Source organism: Balaenoptera physalus (assembly GCF_965194825.1).
Source record: "Balaenoptera physalus genome assembly, chromosome: 14".
In the NCBI taxonomy this organism is placed as follows: domain Eukaryota; kingdom Metazoa; phylum Chordata; class Mammalia; order Artiodactyla; family Balaenopteridae; genus Balaenoptera; species Balaenoptera physalus.
The window spans coordinates 47,440,811-47,460,262 of NC_138893.1; the positions used below are offsets into that span (position 1 = coordinate 47,440,811).

The 19,452-nt window shown below is 39.2% G+C and overlaps 1 protein-coding gene across 3 annotated transcripts in view; it reads right to left on the reverse strand.

Annotated features, from left to right (window-relative positions):
• CFAP58 (cilia and flagella associated protein 58) overlaps positions 1-19,452 on the reverse strand; it is a 263,223-nt gene that overhangs the window by 195,222 nt on the left and 48,549 nt on the right. For 2 of the 3 annotated variants that reach the window (XR_014253460.1, XM_082425120.1), the window contains exons 14-15: positions 17,564-17,675; positions 14,841-14,945 (exon numbers count right to left, since the gene is read on the reverse strand). Coding sequence is in view for 2 of the 3 variants with exons in the window: in XM_082425120.1 (XP_082281246.1) it covers positions 14,841-14,945; positions 17,564-17,675 (217 nt within the window). In the remaining variant the exon portion in view is untranslated. Of the gene's footprint in view, positions 1-4,200; positions 4,551-14,840; positions 14,946-17,563; positions 17,676-19,452 lie in introns of those variants that run through there. The other variant, XM_082425121.1, reaches the window with a different exon arrangement.

The window sequence follows — 19,452 nt, forward strand, 5'->3', positions numbered from 1 at the left end:
GGGAGTAAGATATAATTATGCACAGATTCAATAAGAACCTAAATGTTCCACTGAGAAATTCTTTATTGAGAATGTTTTGTTTGAACTCTAAGTAATCTATTTATTTCCATTTTCAGTTACTAGCCATATTACTACTATCTGTTTTTGCATTAAAAATATCCTGTTTAAACACTGCTCTTACCAAAAAAAAAAAAAAAGTGAATAGTTTCTGACACCAAAACCTCACGTTATTCTGCTTATCACTTGGTTTTGTGAAACTTTATTCAAACTGGCCCTTATAAAAGAAAGAATTTTTTAAAACATTCCCTCATCTGTTAGAGCTCAATAACTAGAAATCAAAAGAAAATAGTAAATAACATTTTTAAAAGGTTAATTTATTGACTTACATATTTTTGGTTGACATATTTGCTCTTATTCAATATGAAGTCAGAGACGAAAATAGAAATAAACAAGTGGATTATGGGTCATGTTTCCAAATGCATGGGGATAAATGCATATCCCTAAGGAAATGTGCTCAGTTATGACATCACAGCTGTTTCTCCTATAAAAAGAACTATGTCCTGCAGCAAACTATAATTTCCCAAATAAAGGGAATAAAAGATTAAAGAAAAGAAAAACATGTCAGCAATAAAATCCAAGGAGAGCGACCAGATGCCAAGCATATTAAAATACCATATCTGACAAAGGATTAAAAAAAAGAGGTCTTATACCACTTGAATGCTTAAACGCAAAGTATTTCCCCTCAGATTCACAGAAGAAAGGAGACTGTGGCATATTGTTGCAATAATGGCTGCATGTCTCCTGATCTTAATCCTCTTCCACATTTACTCTGGGCTTGGCCATGTTACTTGCATTGGTCAATGGAACATTAGCAAGCATGACACAAATGGAGGCTCCAGAAGCACTTGCATGTTGGGGCTTGTCCTTTCTTGCTGCTCTTGGAAACCCTGAGACTGACATCAGGAGAATAAACCTGGGCTAGCCTAGTGGACACATGTGGTCTGTCACTCCCATCACTCCAGCCAACTGCCAGCACCAAGCACCATACATGTGAATTACATACCATCTAAGTCAACCAACTCCTAGCAGCCTGCCAGCTGCCTGCAGAAACACAAGTGAGTCCAGACAAGTCCAACAGAAAAACTGGCTGGCTGAGCCCAGCCTAAATTGCCAACTGATAGGATCAAAATCTAACAAATGACTTTGTTTTAAGCCACTACGTTTTGGACTGGTTTGTTATACAGCAAAAGCTATCTGATACCAAGGTCATCACGGAACCTATTTCATGAGCACACCAGTTAATGCTCCAGTCACCATAGAGAGAACGTGAGAGGCTTCCCTAAGAATGTGTGGGTCTATGTGATTATTCCCAAAAGTGAGTTTGCCTATGAAATGCTGAGTTGTTATACTAAGCCATTTATAAGCTACTAGTTTGGGAATCCTTCTAAAATCTACATCCAATGTGCAATCTATGATAATAGCAGCTAACATTCATTCAGTGCAAGCATGAGGCTATGTGCTTGATACAAATGATCTCGATTAATCTACATAAAAACCTCATATGAAAGGTATTATTATAATCTGTATTTTACAAATCAAGAACTGAGGCTTAGGGAAGTAAAGTAACTTGGTTGGGGTCACACGGTATTATGAGTAACCCTGGACTCACACATCTGATTTGCTCAAGAGTCTGAGCTCTTAATCACTATGCTTTTCTATCTGATATCACCCACACCATCTGCCATGAAAGGCTTCTCTTGTCCATTGGGCTAGATAATTGTTGGGACCAAGAGATTTAACCTCTCTCTCTCTCTCTCTCGTATCTTAAGTGGTCAGGCAGAACAGATCCAATGAGGCCTATCCACCTAATCGAAGATACATAGGATTTAGGGTGGATGGTGGACATGGTGTATCTTGCCCTGGCCTGCTGACCTCTGACACAGAAACTGGAAGAGCAAGAGAGCTTCAGCACAAGGGCAGGAGCTATTTAACATATGATGACCTGGCCCATCAGCAACAAGTGGCCCAAGTTTCAGGCTGTGACCAATCAGATGAGCAATGACTCCCTTTCCGGTCTTGGGGGGATGAGGGTGGGGAGGGAAAGGAGTCTTGGAAAGGTTGGAGAAATGGGTGGGAAGTTGGGCAGAAGTTCCTTTCTTCTTGTGGGTATAGAAGGTGTTCCCATGAGGAGAGGGAAGAGCCTCCGTATCTACCTCAGACTTACTGTCTGTCTAATGAAACCTCTGGAATCAGGCCTGCTTTGCCCTGGATTTCTGAAACTTTAAAATGCCTCAACCCTAACTCAATACTGAGATGAAAACAGGGGTGAGGAGAAGGAAGTTGATCAAGACAGCCCCTTTCAAAAACCACTTATTTCAAATCACATAACATGAACAAAACCCTTCTTAACCAAATCAAAGGTCTAGCCCACCAGTCAGCTGTGGGAATGCTATGGGTACCAAGGGGGAAAGAGGGGGGGTGGGAGGAATTGAGAGATTGGGATTGACATATATACACTATTGATACTATGTATAAAATAGATAACTAATGAGAACATACTGTATAGCACAGGGAACTCTACTTAACGCACTGGGGTGATCTAAATGGGAAGGAAATCCAAAACAGAGGGGATATATGTATATGTATAGCTGATTCATCTTGCTGTACAGTAGAAACTAACACAACATCGTAAAGTAACTATACTCCAATAAAAATTAATTTAAAAAAAGAAAGGAATGCGCAAAAAAATAAGAGAATGCCATTTCAAAAAATAACATCTTACATCTCCAAAGGCAAGAAAGAAGGACAACGGAAAAAGAGAGGTCCCCAAAACTAAAAAGTAAAATTGGCTTTATGCTACACATTGTGCTCTTTCATTACAAACCAAAGAATATTTGTTTGGAAACATACAGATTTTCCCAATCCCCAGTCAAACATTTGGGAACGACTGAGATACAATATATGGAAGGCACTTTGATAATGTGCCCATCAGACACTAATGGTTGCTGTGGTGCTCTAAGATCATGAGTGAGGTGCCACCCTCTCTAAGCGCTCACACTGAGGCTGACCCAGACAGACCAGGTGGATAGAGGTAGATGGTGCCCCGCAGGCAGCCCACACAGATGTGTGCGCATCTCTGTGTCGGGCCAGCATTAGCAGCTTGTTTTCTGAACAACCCATCTCCAATTGCTCCTTCCATCCTCCCTGACATGGAAGAGCATGTGCAGGACAGCAGGAATCCCCCGGGATTCCTGGAAGAGGTGGCAGGGGCGCAGCAGCCCAGCAGGAACACGCTGGGGAAGAAGCCACTGCCGCCATTCCCAACACGTTATACATTCTCTGGTGAGGACAGCAAGGCTCTCCAGGAGGTAATCCCCCTCTCACCTCATTCTTCTTCCCTTTGATTTTAGACCCAAACAAAAGCCTGCAGATGGGCTTCTAGTCAACAGCTCCGGCTTACACTGTGCCTTTCAGTCCCTCCGTCTCTCTAGGGAGGGAATATCTTCAACAACTTCAGCTCTGTTTGGGGAGCATGGTCACTTAGCTAGCCTCGAACAGAATGGGCCAGAACTGTGGTTGGTGTCCATCACACCACCAGCAACTGGGACACGATATTAGAATTCACCTTCCATATCTTCCATATCTTAAGGCAGTGCATTAATAATTTTATAATTACTTTGGAATTTGGGAGAGAAAGTGGTCATGGAAATGGGATGCTTAGTGGCTTTATGCGGAGGCACCATAGGGCAGTGGTGAGAGGCTCTGTTCTGGATTCCGGTGACGAAGGTTTCGAAGAGGAGGCAGGAAACCCTTCCTGTAAAAGGCCAAACAGTAAGTCCTGTGGACTTTGTGGGCCATACAGTCTCTGTCACAAATACTCAACTCTGCTGTTGCAGCATAAAAGGAGTCATGTACAATAGATGAGTGGATAAGCATGGCTGTGTACCAAGAAAGCTTCATTTGTGGACACTGAAATTTGAATTTCATATCATTTTTACATGTCACAAGATATTATTCTTTTGATTTTTTTCTAATCCCTTAAATATATAAATACTATTCTTATTGTGGGCCATATAAAAACAGGCGGTGACGCGATGAAGAGTAGCCCCCTCTTGCCGCAACTAGAGAAAGCCCTCGCACAGAGACAAAGACCCAACACAGCCAAAAATTAATTAATTAGTTAATTAATTAATTAAAAAAAAAAAACAGGCGGTGAGCCAGATATGGCCCACTGCAGGCCATAGCTTACTAAACCCTGGTTTATAATTGCAGCTCTGGAATTTCTTAGCCATAAAATCTTGGGCAAGTTTTGTTTCCAAGCCTCAGTTTCCTCCTCTGTAAAATGGAAACAATAACAGCCTCAACCTCAACTGGGTTTCCTATGGATACAATGAAAGCAAAATGTTTTAGCAAGGAGTGGCTGCGCGTGCTCGCAGCAGGCAGTAAGTGTGAGCTGTTACCATCATTTTCCTCCACTCTTCAAAACTCTCCGTAGCTTCTGCCAAATGCATCCAGGCTGCTATCAAACAGGATCAAGGATCCTCATGCCTCTATTAACGAAGAAACATTCTAGACTTTTCATACTAACATCGGTAGCCTTCAAGAGTTTATGGGGTCCTAAAACATGCCTCAAATCCTGGGTGCACTCATTTGTCAGTTCCCTCCCAGATCTCAGTCCTTGGAATTCAAGAGCTGAGGAACAAGGTGTCAGGTTAGTATGCTCCAACCCAGAAATACAGTCATCCCTCGGTATCCATGGGAGGTTGGTTCCAGGACCCCACACAGATACCAAAATCCACGGATGTTCAATTCCCTTATATAAAATGCCATAGTATTTGCACCTAACCTACACACATCCTCCCATATACTTTAAATAGTCTCTAGATTACTTATAACACCTAATACAATGTGAATACTACATAAACAGTTGCCAGCATGTGGCAAATTCAATTTTTGCTATTTGGAACTTTCTGGAATTTTTTAAGATATTTTTGATCCACAGTTGGGTGAATCCACGGATGTGGAACCCACAAATATGGAGGACCAGCTGTAACGATATTTCTTGAGCACAGGCCAATTCTCGTGCCCCCTGGCATCTGCTAAGTGCTCTATGCAGTTCTTTCCCTTCATCTTCACAACAACAAAAGGATGCTGATAAGATGATGAGCTCCAAGTTTCAGAGAAAGAGACCAAAGTATAAGAAGGTTAGATAACTAGGCAAGGCCATGCATGTAGTAACCAAGAGTCGTGGGATTCCTTCCTGAACCACGGCTCTTGCTTTGGAGCTAAGAAAGGGGCCTCAGTGCTTCTCTGTCTGAACCAGTATCCTGAATGCCTAGGAACTTTGTTATAATGCTGGTTATGATTTATTAAGGCCTGGGGAGGTCCTGCGATTCTGCATTTCTAAAAAGCTGTCAGGTGATGCCAATGCCACTGGTCCTAGGACCACGCTTAGAGTGACAAGGCTCTAGATGCAGTGAGAAATGTGACCTTTCCCCATTAATGACCAACATGGTCTGCAGATGAATCAAATCAGTGACCTAGTTTTCCATGGAGCCAGACTGCCACAGTTAGACTCAAAACTCCACCGAATGCCAGATGTGTGGCCTTGGGGACAAGTTTCTCAACTTTTCTGTGCCTCATGTTTCCTGCCTGTGAAGGGAAAGATAATAGCTCTTATCTCATTGGGGTGTGACAATGATTAAATGAGATAATACATATACAAAGCATTTAGAACAAGGTCTAACCCACTGTAAACATTCAATAAATGTAAGACAATCAGAAGATAAAGAAAAATGAAGATCCTACCAAAGAATTATCTAAAAATGTGCTCTATGAGGTTTGCTCTCACTGCACAGCTAATAATTTGCACAGATCCATCCAAACCCTCTTATCATTCAAGCCATTTTACAGTTAAGTAAACCAAACTTGCACCCAGTCATAAAATTAGAGAGAAAGTTCACCTTGAAAGGGCAGGACCCAGATGCCAAGGAAGAAGCAGCTTTCCATACTACTCAGCCATAAAAAGAAACGAAATTGAGTTATTTGTAGTGAGGCGGATGGACCTAGAGTCTGTCATACAGAGTGAAGTAAGTCAGAAAGAGAAAAACAAATACCATATGCTAACACATATATATGGAATCTAAAAAAAAAAAAGGTTCTGAAGAACCTAGGGGCAGGACAGAAATAAAGACACAGACATAGAGAATGGACTTGAGGATAAGGAGAGGGGGAAGGGAAAGCTGGGACAAAGTGAGAGAGTGTCATGGACATATATACACTACCAAACGTAAAATAGATAGCTAGCAGGAAGCAGCTGCATAGCACAGGGAGATCAGCTCCGTGTGGGATGGGGAGGGTGGGAGGGAGACGCAAGAGGGAGGGGACATGGGGATATATGTATATGTATAGCTGATTCACTTTGTTATATAGCAGAAACTAACACAACATTGTAAAACACAGTAAATTCCAGGCTCCTGCAAAGTTAGAAGTTAATAACACAAATGCAGAGGCAACAGGAACAGTAATTCCCATAACCTCTCAGAGCTCAAAGACAGAACTCAAATGACTGTGGGACACATCACTTATTGAAGGACCACCGTTCTTGCAACATTTAATCAGTCACTAAATAAATATTTGCGAGGGATGAAATAATCATTGCAATAGACATGGGAACTGCCTTTGGAAAGCTTATGGTCTAGCAGGAAAGTCACTAAGCACACAATTGCAATTATTTCATTAATTACAAGTGTGACAGTGGTATGAAAGTGAAGTCAAGGTATGGGAACGTGTACCAAGAAACCTAACCTAGAGACCTAAGAGGGACCCCTGAGGAGCGAGCATTTAGTCTCAGGCCTAAAGGGTGAACAGGAGTTGCCCAGGCAAAGAGCCTGTCCATCTTTACTGAGCACTTATTATATGCCTGGTTCTGTATCAGGCATTGGGGTTAGAAGGATTAATTAACAAGTGCCTTTCCTCAAAGAACTCACAGTCTATTGGGGGCAAATAGACTTCCATTACATCTGCTGCTGGGAAATGATAGGGGCTCTTCAGCACCATGTAACAGATTAAACAATCATTTAAAAAATGTTCTGATACTCAAAAGAGTTCAACCAAAAATCTTCCTAATTGCAAAATGTTCTGTTGTGAGTTTAGAGAACTTCTCTAATAATTTAATAAAACAGACGAAATTGAGAAACTGTCAAACCCCGTGGAGCACCCAGGGTTTCACCAAGATACCAAGGCTTGTTTGTCAGCAGATGTGCAAGCTCTGGAAGAAAATTCACAGCAGACCCAGGGCAGCCCAACCATCCAAAAGAAAGATGAAATGAGGAACTGGACAGAGGGGAGTGAGGCAGGATATTAAACTTTGGAGACCTGGAAAAAAAAAGCTTTTTGGTTAATAATATTAACAATCATCACCATAATGTCAATGATAACTAAACACTCTGATCAACCTGTATGTGCACTTCCACTCAATTCTGTGGGTGGGTACTTATTGTACCAGTTTATGGATGAGAAAACTAGGGATTAGAATAAACAAGAAATTTCTGTTTATGGCATTATGGCATACTAAATAACCTGAAAACTGAAGTCCACAAAGCATTAGACTTGCTCAACAAAACAACACATCCTTTTAATCACAAAATGGAGTTTGCAAGTAGTTTGATCCTCGAATGTCAAAATCAAAGGGTGAACTGCGTATTAGAGCAGTAAATAGAAACTGCAGCTCTCTCTTGGGGGCTGATTGGGACAAATGGCTGGACTCACTGAACAAGGGGCTTGGAGTTTAACGGCCATAAGAGGATAAAAGATGAGGTACTGAGCCTGCGTGAAGTGGGTAGTTAGTACTGAGACTCCTCCACATAAAGTTAGGGACTTAAAAGAGTTACAGCCTCAGTGTAAAGAGACAACAAAGAGAAATTCACCCACTGGGACAGGAAGACCACAAGGAAATCCAACTATCTCTCCTGGGTTCTGCGTGGGGAAAAAAAAAAAGCCTACCCTGAGGATCTGTATCCATGGGTCTTCTATCATAAGAGTTTAGAGTTCTAATATACATCAACCAGGTAGTCTAGAAAGCCCCAAAATGAGAATTTAACATAAAAACTTATCCTAAGCAAGTGATATCTCTTAGAGCGTCCGACAGAAACAAATGAAAGGACATACCCTTAACCTGGACCATTCCCAAGTTCCATAAATAAAGCCTTTCTGAAAATGAGTTCATAATCCAAAATTCAACACAAACGGAAAAAGTCCACCATGAATGAAAGTCAGCAGTCACAGTAAACAATAGGAAAGACCTCCAAGACCTTCAAATAATAGAACAATCAGATAAAGACTATAAAATAAATGTTTCAATTAATTGAAGACATAAAGAAAGGAATAAAAACATAAAAGATCAAGACACTATCAACAAAGACCAGTCATATGTGAAAAAGAATCACTAGAAAATAAAAATTAAATTTTTGAAAATAAAATCTTGATGGATTGGCTAATAGCAGATGAGCACACCTCAGGAGAGACTTCGTGAACAAGAAGATAAGGCTGAGAAAATGTAACACAATAAATAAAGAGAAGAAAAATATCAAAGAGGTCAGTAGATAAGAAAAAAAGAATGTGAAGAAGTCCAACATACATCTAATAAGAGTTCCAGAAGGAGTGAAAATAGAAAGATAAAGGAGAGATTATTCAAAGATGCAGTGTTAAAAAAAGAGACAAAAGGCCCAAAATGCAGTCACTTGTGTTAAGCCCACATCAACAAACTGAGACTTAATGCCTAACCCAATTGCAATTTCAGCCTTTCCTAGAAATGTAATCTCAACTGGTCAGTCTGAAATTACCTGGTCAGCACTGGTCATTCCTGGTCATTGAGGAAATCTGCCTGACAGACCCCTGCTGTACCCCAAAGGAAGGTGACCTTGCCTGAGACAACACACTCTTTGCTAGTAACTTCCTTGTCCTGCCCCCTTCTGCCTATAAAAGTTTTCCATTTTGTACAGCTCTTTAGAGTTACTTTCTAATTGCTAGATGGAATATTGCCCAATTCATGAATTGTTGGAAAAATCCAATAATATCTTTAAAATTTACTCAGTTGAATTTTGTTTTTTAACAACAGGAATCCTCAGATTCAGGAAACACAATGAGTCCTAAGCATAGTAATTAAGACTAAATTCATACCAAGTGCATTGTGTTGAAATTCCAGAACACGAAGGACAAAGAGAAACTCTAACAATCAAACAAAGAAAGGGCAGGATACTTAAAAAGTAGCAATAATAATTAGACTGACAGCAGACTCCTCAACAGCATCATTAAAAGCTAACACAGAGGACTAACATCTTCAAAGTACAAGCAGAAAACAGGGTTTCAACTTAACCATTTACAAGTAAGGCCAAAATAAATACATTTTCAGACAAGCACAAGAGAGTGTTAGTCATTGAAAAATTTGTCATTTTAAGAACTATGAAAGGATGCACTTCAAGAAGAAGGAGATGGAACCTAGAGGTAAGAAATTAGAGAGGTGAAGAAACAGAAAACAAAAGAACTGGTAAATATTCTGGTGAATCTGAATAAATAATTCATAGACTCTATAAAATACTGATGATGATGACTAATACTGGGAGGACTGTAGGAGGTAATTGGAGTTAAAACATTCCAAGTCCCGGCACTGTTTGTAAGAAGGATAAGGATATTGATCAACTTTACATTTGTTTAGACTTGATGTCAACTATGCATGTTAAATTTTTAAGGAAATCAGAGAGAGATGGAATTACACTGAGCGGTGGTAACTATTCAGCAAAAATAAATAAATACACCAGGAAAAGGAGAATAGGGAGTAATGAGGAGAGAGAAGTGAGTGGTGGAGGGAAAAAGAGGGAATAAAGAAAACTCAGTCCAACAGAAAGCAGGAACACTATATTTGAGCATTAAAAAACAAACAAATCAGGGTAAATAATAGAAAATAAGAAGTAGAAATAAACCTAAAATTATCAATAAATATAAATAGACTAAACACACAAGTCAAAAAACAAAGATATCAGATTAGGTTTTCTGTTTTTTTTTTTTTAATTACAAGAGACTCACTGAAATATAAGGACACCAAAAGTTTAAAAGTACAGAAAAATGATGCAAAAAAAAATGGTAAAGCTATATTAATATCAGACAATTTTATAAGTAAAAGCATTAAGGATTAAGCAGGGTTCTTACATAATATTAAAGGAACAATTCACCAGGAAGAAATGTTAACTATAACCTTTTACTCACCTTGTGAATATAATCTAAAATGTACTTAAGGCCAAAATCTACAAGGAAAAATAGACAAATCTCCAAACTTTTTTTCAGTAATTAGGTAGACAAAAACATTAGGAAAGATATAGATTTGGACAATGCAATTAACAAGGTTGGTCTGACGAACATCATATAGACTCCCGAATCTTGACCATTTGGAGAATACATATCTTTTACAAGCACCTAGGCATTGGTTATAAAAACTGACTATCAGCAGAAGCAAGAAGAACTACAATTCTGCAGCCTGTGGAACAAAAACCACATTCACAGAAAGACAGACAATGAAAAGGCAGAGGGCTATGTACCAGATGAAGGAACAAGATAAAACCCCAGAAAAACAACTAAATGAAGTGGAGATAGGCAACCTTCCAGAAAAAGAATTCAGAATAATGATAGTGAAGATGATCCAGGACCTCGGAAAACGAATGGAGGCAAAGATAGAGAAGATGCAAGAAATGATTAACAAAGACCTAGAAGAATTAAAGAACAAACAAACAGAGATGAACAACACAATAACTGAAATGAAAAATACACTAGAAGGAATCAATAGCAGAATAACTGAGGCAGAAGAAAGGATAAGTGACCCGGAAGACAGACTGAAGGAATTCACTGCTGCGGAACAGAATAAAGAAAAAAGAATGAAAAGAAATGAAGACAGCCTAAGAGATCTCTGGGACAACATTAAATGCAACAACATTCGCATTATAAGGGGTCCCAGAAGGAGAAGAGAGAGAGAAAGGACCCGAGAAAATATTTGAAGAGATTATAGTCGAAAACTTCCCTAACATGGGAAAGGAAATAGCCACCCAAGTCCAGGAACCTCAGAGAGTCCCATACAGGATAAACCCAGGGAGAAACTCGCCAAGACACATAGTAATCAAATTGGCAAAAATTAAAGACAAAGAAAAATTATTGAAAGCAGCAAGGGAAAAACGAAAAATAACATACAAGGGAACTCCCATAAGGTTAACAGCTGATTTCTCAGCAGAAACTCTACAAGCCAGAAGGGAGTGGCATGACATATTTAAAGTGATGAAAGGGAAGAACCTACAACCAAGATTACTCTACCCCACAAGGATCTCATTCAGATTCGATGGAAAAATCAAAAGCTTTACAGACAAGCAAAAGCTAAGAGAATTCAGCACCACCAAACCAGCTCTACAACAAATGCTAAAGGAACTTCTCTAAGTGGGAAACAAAAGAGAAGAAAAGGACCTACAAAAACAAACCCAAAACAATTAAGAAAATGGTCATAGGAACATACATATAGATAATTACCTTAAACGTGAATGGATTAAATGCTCCAACCACAAGACACAGGCTTGCTGAATGGATACAAAAACAAGACCCATACATATGCTGTCTACAAGAGACCCACTTCAGACCTAGGGACACATTCAGACTGAAAGTGAGGGGATGGAAAAAGATATTCCGTGCAAATGGAAATCAAAAGAAAGCTGGAGTAGCAATACTCATATCAGATAAAATAGACTTTCAAATAAAGAACGTTACAAGAGACAAGGAAGGACACTACATAATGATCAAGGGATCAATCCAAGAAGAAGATATAACAATTATAAATATATATGCACCCAACATAGGAGCACCTCAATACATAAGGCAACTGCTAACAGCTATAAAAGAGGAAATCGACAGTAACACAATAATAGTGGGGGACCTTAACACCTCACTTACACCAATGGACAGATCATCCAAACAGAAAATTAATAAAGAAACACAAGCTTTAAATGACACAATAGACCAGATAGAGTTAATTGATATTTATAGGACATTCCATCCAAAAACAGCAGATCACACTTTCTTCTCAAGTGCGCATGGAACATTCTCCAGGATAGATCACATCTTGGGTCACAAATCAAGCCTCAGTAAATTTAAGAAAATTGAAATCATATCAAGCATCTTTTCTGACCACAACGCTATGAGATCAGAAATCAATTACAGGGAAAAAAATGTAAAAATCACAAACACATGGAGGCTAAACAATACATTGCTAAATAACCAAGAGATCAATGAAGAAATCAAAGAGGAAATCAAAAACTACCTAGAGACAAATGACAATGAAAACGCCACGATCCAAATCCAGTGGGATGCAGCAAAAGCAGTTCTAAGAGGGAAGTTTAGAGCTATACAAGCCTACCTCAGGAAACAAGAAAAATCTCAAATAAACAATCTAACCTTACACCTAAGGGAACTAGGGAAGGAAGAACAAACAAAACCCAAAGTTAGCAGAAGGAAAGAAATCATAAAGATCAGAGCAGAAATAAATGAAATAGAAACAAAGAAAATAATAGCAAAGATCAATAAAACTAAAAGCTGGTTAAAAAAATAAATAAATAAAACTGACTATTTAGCTGGTCACAAAACAAGTCTCAACAAATTCCAAAGAATCAGTATAATACAGATCACAATGCAAAAAGTGAGAAATCAATAACTAAAAGATAACTAAAATACCTATATTTTTGGAAATTTAAATTTGTACTTTTAATTATCATAGGAGAAATAGTGGATATTTTTTAAGACTTACTCTCAAAATAGAAATAATTTTGAAAATAGAAAATATTTAGGACTAGATGAAAATGAAAATACCACGTTTCAAAACCTGTGGGAAGAAACGAAAGTTTTTCAAGGATATTTTGTACCTGTAAATGCTTATTTCTATTAGAAAAGTAGGCTGAACATTAATGAGCTGAGCACCAACCTTAACCAGGTAGAAAAAGAACAGAATGAACCCAAAGTATGGTTAATATTATGGGCTTTGGAATTAGGAATAAGAAGAATAATTGGTCATTTATTTGCCAAGCATAATGCTAAGTTCTTTCAATCTTCCTTTCAACATGCCTTTTATTTTTAACATTTTGCCAATTTTATTTCATCGATCTTCCATCTCCATATCCATGTGTCTCTGATCCCTTCCCCCTTTCTTCATTTCTTTGCTGGAAAATTCTAAAATAAACCCCAGACTATGTATCATTTCATTTGTAAATACTTCAATACATCTCTCATAAAAAGGCTTTTTTTTTTTTTTTACAAAACATAACCATAACATTCCTACTACACCTTATATAATCAACACTAATTTCTTAATGTCATCCAACACACATCCCATGTTCAGATTTCATTGACTGTAGAGAAAACAATGAACAGAGACACAGACCTTGCATGAAGCCAGCCACACGGAGGGCCCAGGCAAAAGAGGGAGCTACTGTTGTTGGTACATGATAAACGGTGACCAAGGACATTGAGGTGTCATGCTTTCCCCGTGTGGGCACTGAACGAGAGTGATGAAACCTGAGACTATGACTGAGGGCAGCTAAAATGAAGGGGGATAAATGAATTCTTCTGGCACAATTACGTGCTAGTTTCTGTGCTGCCTGTAGAGTGAAGCCATGCTCTTCCTTTCACTGAATTACTCAGTTTCGTAGGGAGCTACTGAAGTTAAATGGTTACACTACTGGGGACAAGTAGCCTTATATTCTAGAATTCTCTACCTAGTGCTGGTTAATTTTATTACTGGGGAGAATCACAGGCTTTCCCCACACTGGAGTGCCCTCAGAAATCAGGGATATGGGCCAGGAGCAAAATATAGGAGCTCTCTCCCCACATCTGGGGAGTTAGGACCCAGGCAGCCCAGGAGCATCGGTGTGAGTGCACGAAATAGGACAAGGTATGACGTCAAAGATGGGGATCCTGAGCCATTAGTCTTGTACACTCTTAATGTCCCAACAACATCCCTTTTCATAGGTTCTATATTGTCCCATAATACAGATCAAGAACTTCAGGTGCAGAGAAGTTAACCTCACACAGCTACAGATTAGCAGAGGCAGGATTCCAACCCAGGCCACCTAACACCAGAGCTTATATTCTTTATCCACACCAAACTCCTGAGGTTAACCTTCCTCATCCGCTGATTGGGGATGACAACCCCCAACCCCAGAACTATGAAGAGGAATTGAGACAAGGAGATAAAGCCACCAGCACAGTATCTGGCATGATGATGATAATGGTGATGAAGGAAATGATGGTGGTGACAACTGGTACTTGCAAAGATACAGGCCCACAAGGATGTTACCATTGTTAATTGCTCCAGAATAACTTACTGCATAAAATCCTCAGAAAGATACCTTTCCTTCCATTTCACTCTCACAAACCTTCAAGAGGACATTTGTGCTCTATGTGAAAGCTAGTTTTCAAAGTCAAAATCATGGCATTTCACATTATATGAAGATATGAAGAAAAGTATTTAAAAGAATCTAACGAATAAAACTGCAGGGCAGCAGGGAGCTCACATTACCCAATGCAGTAAGTGTAGCCTTGAACTTAATTTTCTAGAATTCTTGAAATATCAGTGATGGCAGCATAAAAGACCAATTAATCAGATTGTTTGTTCTCTGTGTGTGAGTCCCTGTTGCCATCTACAGTTAAAAATGGGGCATGCAACACTGCCAAATAACTAATTCTAAAAACACTGTCCTGGAGATGATGGTGCTAAGAAAATATACTTGTTCAATGAGTACAGACAATGGAAACGTTACCTGAAGGAGCAGCTCTTTTTCAACCACCTCTTCTGTCTTGCTGATGAGACGCTTCTGCAGGGTATGAATTTTCTGTATCAGCTCAAAGGTACTGGGGTCACTGGCCTACTCAAGGGGAACAAAATAAAGCAGCTGAAATTATCAGTTTCAAAGCACTGAGGTCCCTATGTAAAATAATTATTGTTCTGTTAAAATCTATTGCAAAGCTGTAGACCCAATACAGAAAGAATTAGAACCAAAAAAATAAAAAATAAAAAGTACAACAGGGCTTCCCTCATGGCGCAGTGGTTGAGAATCTGCCTGCTAATGCAGGGGACATGGGTTCGAGCCCTGGTCTGGGAAGATCCCACATGCCGCGGAGCAACTAGGCCCGTGAGCCACAACTACTGAGCCTGCGCATCTGGAGCTTGTGCTCCGCAACAAGAGAGGCCGCGATAGTGAGAGGCCCGCGCACCGCGATGAAGAGCGGCCCCCGCTTGCTGCAACTAGAGAAAGCCCTCGCACAGAAACGAAGACCCAACATAGCAATCAATCAATCAATAAATAAATAAATCTTAAAAAAAAAAAAAGAGCTACTTCTGTTAGCTCTGATCTCAAAACTAATGAAAGTCAATAGTGATTTAAAAAAAAAAAAAAAAAAGTACAACAGATGAGACAGTCATCAAAACAGACTGATGTTTGGCTCTAGTTAGCCAATAAATGGAAAGTGAGTACGTTTATTCCACCAGGGAAAATAATAACAACAGCAGCAATAATGGTAGCTCCTGGGCCTGATACCTGGTTCTCTGCCGCCATCTGGACACTATGCTAAGTGTTTTTCATACATTATCAAACTTTAGTCACATGACAGCCCTACTAGACAGTATTATCTTCCCCTTTTACAGATAAGGCAACTGAGGCTCAGAGGAGGTCATTTACCCACACCGATAAAGGTCAGAGCTGGATTCAAGCCCAGATTTGCCTGGCTCCAAAGCCTGGGCTTCTTAATTACTATGCTCTGAGGTTTTCCCTACCATCATTTCTGTTTCCATAGGAATGAGACAGGGTTCCCTAATTCATTCGGTCTCAGGATTCTCCTTTCATAATTGTCAACAAGAAGATTCATTACAGCCTATGATGGGGAAAGTTTCTAGAATGTGGACATCTGCTAATAATTGGCAGCAGAACAGGACCATGGCATTTAGCTCTCAAACGGCATTATCAATCTGTAAGGCTCTGATGCGCCTTCAATAGCTATCTGTGTACAATTCAAACAAGATCTACAGTTATACATTGATAATTTGTCCTCTAGACGTTGAGCCAAAGCTTTACTTTCAACTGTACTGACATTCTGAATTAATCTAGCAGCTAAATATTTTCAACTACCTCCCAGAGTCTCTATTTTCTAATTTTTTTAATAGACATTGACATGGAATTGGAAACTTTAAAGATCTGCTTGAAAACACATGGAATAAACTAATGTGACAGTAAATGAATTTAAAATTTTCAGCTCCTTAGGAAAAGAATAGATACATGTATATGTATAACTGAATCACTTTGCTGTACACCTGAAACTAACACAACATTGTTAATCAACTGTACTCCAATTAAAAAAAAAAAAAGTTGTGCAACAACCAAGCTACCACAAAAATAAATAAATTAATTAAATTAAATTAAATTTTCAGCTCCATTTCCCCAGACGCATCCATGTTATTGTTAGTTTAGTAAGCTACCCCACTCTTGGCATTTGAAGAGGAATAAAGGAGGGTCCAAAAGAGGTGGGGGGAGATATTCCATTGACTATGACTTTGCTTAAGAAATACTAAGCACTGCCAACCGATATCCATATTTTGGAAGTAGATTTGGCACACATTCACTTGGCAAGACTGGATGTCGTTAAAACTCAGGCCTCATGTTTACATAACAATTTATAATGCATTCTCCTTAATGCTTTCTTCATTTAAAGGAAAAAATAAAAATGGAAAACAAAAACCTACTTGGCTGTTTTTCCCCCTTGCCCTGCTCTTTCTTATACCACATACTTCTATTCTCCCAACACCCTAATTGTTCACTTAGTCAAAGCCCCTTCTGACACCCACATTGCTGGGTACAACTAAAGGAGATGGGCAGCTTTTTCTTGAATAAGCAGAGCTTGTCTGTTACTGTTATCTGTTGGTGGAAATGTCTATCAGGAGGTCATAAAATAAAATATGAGGTTTATTATCCATCACCTACCAATGGGACTTTGGCTGTGTTCCCAGATCCTAAAAGAAGGAGTTTGATTAACACAATGCTAGTTCTTTGAAAAGAGGGCAAGTTCACAAAAGCCCTATTTTCTTTGGGAAATAAAAGGGTGCAAAGGCCAATTGAAAGATGGCGAAGACGCTGGTAGCCAGCGCAGCTGAAGGCAACTAACCATCCAAGACAAACAGGTAGCTGCAAAATAGCTGGTTGACCAAACACTGCTTAAATAACAACAAAAAATAATAATAATCAATGTCAATTGGTGAGGCCAGTTCACAGCTTTCACTGGGTCTTCTTTAGGCAGAAAGGATTTTGTCCAAGACTTTTAAAAACAAAACCCAAATCTGGAACAATCCAATTTACATTTGATCTAGCCTTGCATTTTAGATGACAATGGCATAGCATTAAATAAAACCATGCTTCTTATTGTGCTTTAGGTAAGAAGACAAGCAGGTTAGAAGGAGGTTTGGGGGTGGGAGGAAGTCTCTCCCGAATGTTACCTCGAGCTTTCTCCATCTGTGCACATTCATGGGGTTCTCCAGTTCCTCCTCCAGGGCTCGGCATCTTGTCCTCTCCTTCAGGAATTCCCTTTGCGTGTGAAAAAGCTCCTGCCTGAATAAGACAAACTTTCTTTTGCAAAGAAGTTCTCCACCCATTTGAATATCCTTTATGTGTCCACTATGTCTTATACAAAAAGCTGGGATTAGAGAGACTTCAGGACCACTGAGACTAGCCTCCTAATCTGTGCAAGACACAGATGATATCAATTCTTGCAGAGTGCAAACTTCAGCTTTAGCTTTACAAAAAAAAAGTACCAGAGCTTCAGAATTACGATTCTGGATACCAAAGGAATTTTAGAAGTATATGGAAAGAACAGGGAGGAGGTAAATTATGAGGATTTCAATATATTGTTCAATGTGTCTAAACGTCTCCTACAGAAGCAGAAGAAAACAAGCCACATTCCACCATGAGGTATGGCTTCTGAATGCAAGAGACTGAGGCTCAGGTGAGAACCTGACATCAATTAGGGCAGTGCATCACCACCCTGATGGCATACTGGAATCACCTGGGGAACTTTAACAACATACCTTTGCCTGGACCCAACCCCCAAAGGGATTCTACTTTAATTGGTCTAGCATGCAGCTTGGGTTTCATAGATTTTTCAAGTCCTGCTGGTAATTCTAATGAGCAGCCAGCATTGAAAAACACCAAATTAGGAGTGATCTTTTCTCTCATATTCCGCAACTACACAGATGGCTGAAAAAGTCCCAAAGAACTAGCTCTGGCTCAAACATACTTCTAAAATCTGTAGGAATCTCTAGTTAATAGGTAACGTGCTACAGCCGTCCACAGTACCCAGGGAGCTGGCTGCCACCCTACTGAAAGAGAAGCTCTGTTGGGAGGTGGAGAAGAGGCAAGCACTCGCGTTGACACAGGGAAGAGGATATTATTATCTGTCCTCATCTGCTGCGTGTGCGCAGATTACTAATACTAAGCCATCTCTTTTACTTAATTGCTTCATTTAAACCAATAATACAACTTCCCCTCATTAGCAAGACAAACCATTAGAATTAACTGCATAATGTTCACTCAACAGGGAGCTCAAGCTGCTTAGAATTAAAACCATATTTTTAACACTATGATTTTCTATAGTGTCATCAGCAGCGAAGGGCAAGAGTATTAGCTACTGTTATTGATGGCTTCTTTTGTACCAGACTCTGTGCTAGGCATGTTCGTTTTCGTGTTTAATTTTAACTGCAAGTCTTAAGCTCAGATAAGTGATTTGCCCAAGGTCACACAGCTTGTAGGTGACAAGTCTGAGATTGGAATTCATGCCTGCTTGCCTCCAATATTTTTATTGTCTTCCCATTATAAAGAAAGATAAAATCTATTATCAACAAACCAGCAATGTTGACTGAGAATGGGTAGAATTTGGTCGTTTGCGTATATAATAAAAATAACACATGGCTGGCAAGTTTAGTGATAGTCCTGGAGATCATTCAATAGCTACTTAGAATGAATCCATTTGTCTCCAAAATGTCAATGGTAGCATCTCTGGATAGTAAACTTATGAGAGATTTTCTAATCGTGTCTTCATATTTTTTCTGCATGCCCCATATTTTCTACAATGAATCTGTACTACTTTCATCGTCTGAAATATGAGCAACTCTTTAAAAGAAAAAAAAGAGTATTGATCTATCCTTGATGGTGGCAACTTCCCTTGCTATTCCTGAACATATTCACTGCATTTAAATATCAAAACTATCTAATTCAATTAATTTATGAAGTAGTTCCAAACTGTGTCCTTGTCCCAAGGTGGCCAAGGATACTGTTCATCTACAAGTCTGTGGAGAATAAGATAGCTACTGAGAAAACACCAGACTTATTA